Source organism: Etheostoma cragini, chromosome 13, assembly GCF_013103735.1.
Source record: "Etheostoma cragini isolate CJK2018 chromosome 13, CSU_Ecrag_1.0, whole genome shotgun sequence".
Lineage (NCBI taxonomy): Eukaryota > Metazoa > Chordata > Actinopteri > Perciformes > Percidae > Etheostoma > Etheostoma cragini.
In genome coordinates, this window is record NC_048419.1 from 25,249,953 (window position 1) to 25,255,919 (window position 5,967).

At 44.3% G+C, this 5,967-nt stretch overlaps 1 protein-coding gene across 2 annotated transcripts in view; it reads left to right on the forward strand.

Moving 5' to 3' along the window:
• The first annotated feature begins 804 nt into the window (after positions 1-804).
• Positions 805-5,967, forward strand: part of grk6 (G protein-coupled receptor kinase 6) — a 22,380-nt gene continuing 17,217 nt past the window's right edge. For both annotated transcript variants that reach the window (XM_034890005.1, XM_034890006.1), the window contains exons 1-3: positions 805-877; positions 2,450-2,550; positions 5,254-5,346. In XM_034890005.1, coding sequence (XP_034745896.1) covers positions 2,483-2,550; positions 5,254-5,346 — 161 coding nt within the window. In that variant the 5' untranslated portion in view covers positions 805-877; positions 2,450-2,482. The remainder of the gene's footprint in view (positions 878-2,449; positions 2,551-5,253; positions 5,347-5,967) is intronic.

The following is a 5,967-nucleotide window of genomic DNA, read 5'->3' on the forward strand; positions in this document are numbered from 1 at the left end:
CAACCGCTTCCCGTCTCTTCCCTGAGAACTCTCCGCGAGCCGACGAGATGGAGAGGGGAAAATGAGATTTGAACCATCTCCGCTGTCACTTAGCGTTAGTTTACAGGCTCTCGCTGTGAGAGGCGGAGAGGAAGCACTTTGGAGTTTTCCAGTCAGGCTCGGTTTCCTGCAAGTCATTCAGAGGGATGCTCGATGCGAGGGAGAGTAGATGCAATCAGTTCATATGCTGCAGGGGTGTGGAGCAAAACTCTTCAATTAAATCTTAAATTCGAAGGTCTTAACCCTCGTGGCGTCTTCACTTTCGGGACCCTCTTTTGTCCCTCGGGTCCAACTGACCCGGGACTTATTTGGGGTTTTATAAACAATCCTAAAATAAATTTTTACTTCATAATCTATTAACAAATATTGTCTTTATCTCAATTTCTAACAGCTGAGATAACATATATGTTTAGGGAATGCAATCAGTCTCTACTAGAGGAAAAATTAAACATGGAGGTGGGGTTTTTATCATAAGGTTATAATTCATGTTAAAAATACACTATGGAAACAACATAAGTGGTCATTTCAGGATGATTCTCTGAATTGAGTCAGGAAAACATGTTTATCACAGGAAATAACGAAAGGACGTTGATTTTCAGGTCGAAAAAGATTTACCTTGAACCATTTTTCTTCTTGTAAACATTAAAAATGGGTCCAATTTGACCCGAATACCATACGAGGGTTAAGTGGCTCCCGTAGCCACTGACGCTCACCTCTGGCTTCTCGCCCTCATGTGGTCTTGGTGTGTTTCCCTCTGCAGGCGGAGTACGAGGTGGCTCCAGATGAGAAGAGGAAGGAGTGCGGCCAGGAACTCATTGACAAATACTTCAACCCAAAGGTAGCGGCTGCTTTCCCCTCAGCCATTCACGACCAGCTGTGTTTCCTATGAAAATGACGTGGTGTGGTTCGGTAAATAGTAGCTGAGGCCGTGGTTACACTTGTTTCTTTAATGCCACTTTTTGTAATCAGATGCGCCAGAATGGAGCTCTTATGCCAGGATCAGACTACACGGTTTTCTTTTACATCCATCCATCTTCATCCGCCTATCCGGTATCGGGTCGCTGGGGCAGCAGCTCCAGTAGGGGACCCCAAACTTCCCTTTCCCGAGCCACATAAACCAGCTCCGACTGGGGGATCCCGAGGCGTTCCCAGGCCAGGTTGGAGATATAATCTCTCCACATAGTCCCTTGTCTTTCCCGAGGCCTCCTCCCAGCTGGACATCCCTCCACCTAGTCCTGGGTCTTCCCCGAGGCCTCCTCCCAGCTGGACGTCCCTCCACCTAGTCCTGGGTCTTCCCCACCAGGGCTCTGCAATTGGTGAAAAATAGCCTCGGGAAGGAACTTGTTTTGGTGGCACATGAACGTTCAAAAGTTTAAGTCGTGCAACAGAAAACTCAGATTGGACAGATAGTCTAGCTAGCTGTCTGGATTTACCCTGCAGAGACCTGAGGACCAGGTAACCATAGTCCTCAGATTGGACAGATAGTCTAGCTAGCTGTCTGGATTTACCCTGCAGAGACCGGAGGACCAGGTAACCATAGTCCTCAGATTGGACAGATAGTCTAGCTAGCTGTCTGGGTTTACCCTGCAGAGACCTGAAGACCAGGTAACCATAGTCCTCAGATTGGACAGATAGTCTAGCTAGCTGTCTGGGTTTACCCTGCAGAGACCGGAGGACCAGGTAACCATAGTCCTCAGAAATCCACCGGAGTTTAACATTTCAACACAAATAAATTGGAAGAAAAACAGACATCTGCGAAATAAGGCAAACATCTGTTGAAATTTCGTCCGACACCGGAGCAGTCCTGGAAGTGGAACATCGTAGATATGGACTAATGCGTATCGGCGTGATCGGATGACAAAAACGTCATTGAGAAGACAAGTGTATCTACGGCCCTCATTTAGATTGAGGTCTAACCTTCTGGGTAGCCAGCTGGCTTCTGCTTTATATCAGAGTCAGAAAATTCCTCACTTTTTGAGTTTGTACATAAAGTTATTTTCCCCATGTCATGATGTACAAATATGGAGTACCCTACGTGAATATAAATACACTTGATCTCTGTCTTAAGTTAGGTAATCACTTACTTAAACAAGTTAAGCACAATGACAATGCACAATAAGTTACATTATTGTTGATTAAATATGGCCATATTGCAACATTATGCAGGTTAAAGTTCCCCCTGTTGTTCCTGGTATCGGTCTCTCTGGTGTGCTCCGGTTTTTCACCTGCACGAGTCTGAATCTGTGTGCATTTACTCGAGTCTGAACATGCAGAAATCTGCGCAGCGACGCGGATAATTATCTATCGGCCCCATCCCAAACCCAGTTCATCCGGCTTTCGTCTGTGAGTTCACTTTCCAGGGTTGAGTCACTGTGTTTACCTGGACTTAACGTGTGTCTTTGCGGTGCAGTCGGAGGAATGCGTGCCCGAGGTGGAGGAGGCCATGATGGCTCAATGCACCGAGAGGCTGCAGCAGGAGGCCTGCAAAGAGCTCTTCAAGGACTGTACCAAGTAAGATCACAGGGGTTCCACATGGGCTCTTTCATGTTTATTTTGGTCCATTATTTTGTTACAGACAAAGAAATCAGAAGCATTGCTCAGTCTGAGCTGTCATGTCCTTGGTCTTAATTCTGGAAGTTTGGGTGTTTTAATGACAAGGAAAAGGAAAGGAACACATTACACATGTTGGTTGATATGAACTATTTTTGGACTAAAATAGACTAATTTAGTTTTTGGCAAACCAGATTTGTAAACCTTCAAGATTTAATTGAGCCATTAAATCAGTAGGTAAATTATTTCACTTTTACTTTTTCAATGGTTAGAGAATTTGATTTCCCCCTGAATGAGCTACCACTAGGGATGCCCCTTCTTGGTTGATTAGTGGACTAATCGGTCGTTTTGGTCTTAATCTACTAAGATTTCTGTAGGAATTTCAGATTTCTGTTGGAAAATTGGATTGGAAATGTTTTTTTCATGCTGAAAAATAATATTTCCAAGTAACTTATGAGCACATGTTGTGGTAAACACAGGATTTAGAGTTATGCTTTTGCATGACACTCAGTTTTTCCCAAATCTGTCAATTAAATTAACTAATTGACAAAAATCACATTATTGTTAAGAATTTCTTTAGTGTAGGACAGCCCTAGTTACCACACAGCATATAACACACAATAACAAGTCAGTGTGAAGGTTCTTTGGCCTGGACCAAGTCAATTTAACTACAGGTGTGAAAGTGACCCGATTGGAAATGCAACTGTAAACAGACAGAAACGTAACTGCAAACAAAGAGAAGTCATACCATCATGTGTATGAGACTAACATGACTATATTATGGTACATTTGGAGAATTTTATGATAAGACGATGTCGGCAAACCACAGCAAGTATCACTGAGTTTAAGCATAACAGATCAAATTGTGGAAAATAACCAAATTTGATCTATTTTCCATTATGTAAAACATTCATTCACACAAAGGGTAACAGTGATCAGTGCCAACTGTTGGCCCAAAACATCCTCACCGTCATCCCGCTCTATTTCTTGGGGGGTTTCTGTTCTCTAGATAGTAAAAAAACAAGATCCTTTGGTGGATATAATCATACAAAGCACATCATAACGAGTGATGCTGGCCCCGCAGAAAGCCGACAGCTTGGATTCAGACCTGAATGTCAGCTTGGTCTCTGTTTTTGGCTTTTTGGCCAAAAAAAGTCTCAGTTCTTCCGAGGCCGAGTCGAGTCCCGAGTCGTCGTGGTGTTCAAGTCAAGTCTGGACACACGTTTGGATTCTGATCTCGTTAGGAAGTGAGGAAGCAACATGTCTAACGTGCACCTTTGCTGCACAGTCCAAAGGCCTGGAAATATTCTTTCCCCACAGTTTCCCAACATGTCCCCATTAAAAGGTACATTTTGCTGATTTTCACCCAGTTTTGTGTCACTGCAGCGCCGGCAGACACACAAGAACATTTCCCACCCAAAAAGCAACATGATGAGACGAGGGCTGTAACCCTTGCAGTGTTACACACACTCTGCAGTCTGCAGTTGAGTGTGCCTGCATGTTTAATCTACATTTGTTTGTCTAAAACCTGCATAGTATTTACTGTAAGTAAGAAATTAAAGCTGGAGCTGTTGTCTCCACAACAAATTGTTGAGTGTTCGATGGTTATTTATGTGCTTTAGAATGTAACCGCTGTAAAACAATCAAAAAATAATGCTTCCTGAGCAACCTGTCTGGAAGCTGTAATCCTTCTGGTAGCTGTGCAAGAGAAATCTCACAAAAACACAAAGTCCAAAATTACAAAAACACGAGGTCCAGGGGGAAAGACGCGAGACGAACACCGGGTGCAAAGACGGGGGAAAAGCTGGTTCTACTCTCCAGTTCTCTAAGACCCAGCTGGATCTTCCCCAGCCTGAGAGCCAGCAGACCGCTGGTTTCCTCCCCATACCACGGTGGTTCTGGTTTCCCCCCTGGACCACGGTGGTTCTGGTTACCCCCCCGGACCACGGTGGTTCTGGTTTCCTCCCCAGACCAGGGTGGTTCTGGTTTCCCCCCCCGGACCACGGTGGTTCTGGTCTCCCATCCATGTCCAAAGCTAACATTAACAGCTCTCTATGGTTAACAGCTGACCGGGGTTTACAAAATGGCCGCCAGACGTTTTTGTTTTTGTACGTCATGATAACCCCGCCCCCAGCACATGACGTAACCGGGTCTTATCTCTAGACCAGCGTTGAGTTGGAACCCGTGTTCTTGGCCCAGAACCAGGTTTACTTGTGTGGAAAAGCAAAGAACCGGTTCAGCTCCACACTTCTAATTCACTGAATGAAAAGTGTTAATTTACTGTGGCTGCAGCGAACACTTTTTTCTTAAATTGATGAATCTATTGTTTACTTTTTAAATAATCAATTAATTCAAAATGGCAGGCAATACAGACAAAGTGGCTCATTGTTTCCCATATTCGGACTAAAACCGAAAGAAAGTCAGTTTTTACTATTCATACAGTTTTTATTACATAAAACAGACAAAAAATTCTCCCGTCAGGGAAGCTGGAAGCAGGAAACGTTGGGCATTTAAAGTTGAAAGATTACTTTTAAACGATTAAACAAATCATCAGCATTGTTGATATTCTGTGAAGCGACTAACTGAAGTTTCAGTGACTCGGACATTTAGCCTCTGCAGCTGTTTTGGACCCAGACTGACCTGCAGATGTTGTGTTGTCCCCAGATTGATCCACGACTACCTGAGCATGGCGCCCTTCGCCGACTACCTCGACAGCATGTACTACAACAGGTTCCTGCAGTGGAAGTGGCTGGAGAGGTAAAGATTCGGAGTATTTGTCTGTCTTTCTACTGCCATTTCTCCCTTTTTACGAGCATAATGCACGCAAACCTAGTCTCTCTCGAATGTCTTTTCCACCGAGGCTAACCACGTGCTGGTGCTGGTTCTGGTTCTGGTGCTCCCGGCACCTGACGAAACCGGGTCTTTGTCTCTAGACCAGCGCTGAGTTGGAACCCGTGTTCTTGGCCCAGAACCAGGTTTATTTGTGTGGAAAAGCAAAGAACCGGTTCTATATTTGGCCCTGAACCCGAACCAGCACCAGGACTGTCTTCGGTGGAGAAGACATATGATTGTAGAACGAGAATCACATCAAGGCCTGGACATGTCTAACTTATTCACGTGCTTTTATTTTAAAAAATATAAAAAAATATAGCCTTGTCGTTTACAGTTTGGTCCACATAACACCCTAAAAACCCCTTAAGTCATCGTAGCGTTCGAGTGTTGTTTTCGGTCTTTTTGGTTTGGTTTGGTCCAACTTTCTATTTGTTTGTCTTTGTACTGCTGTTCCTCCCTTTTGTATACGTGGGCAAAATGCATTACACACACACACACACACACACACACACACACACACACACACACACACACACCACCTAAACG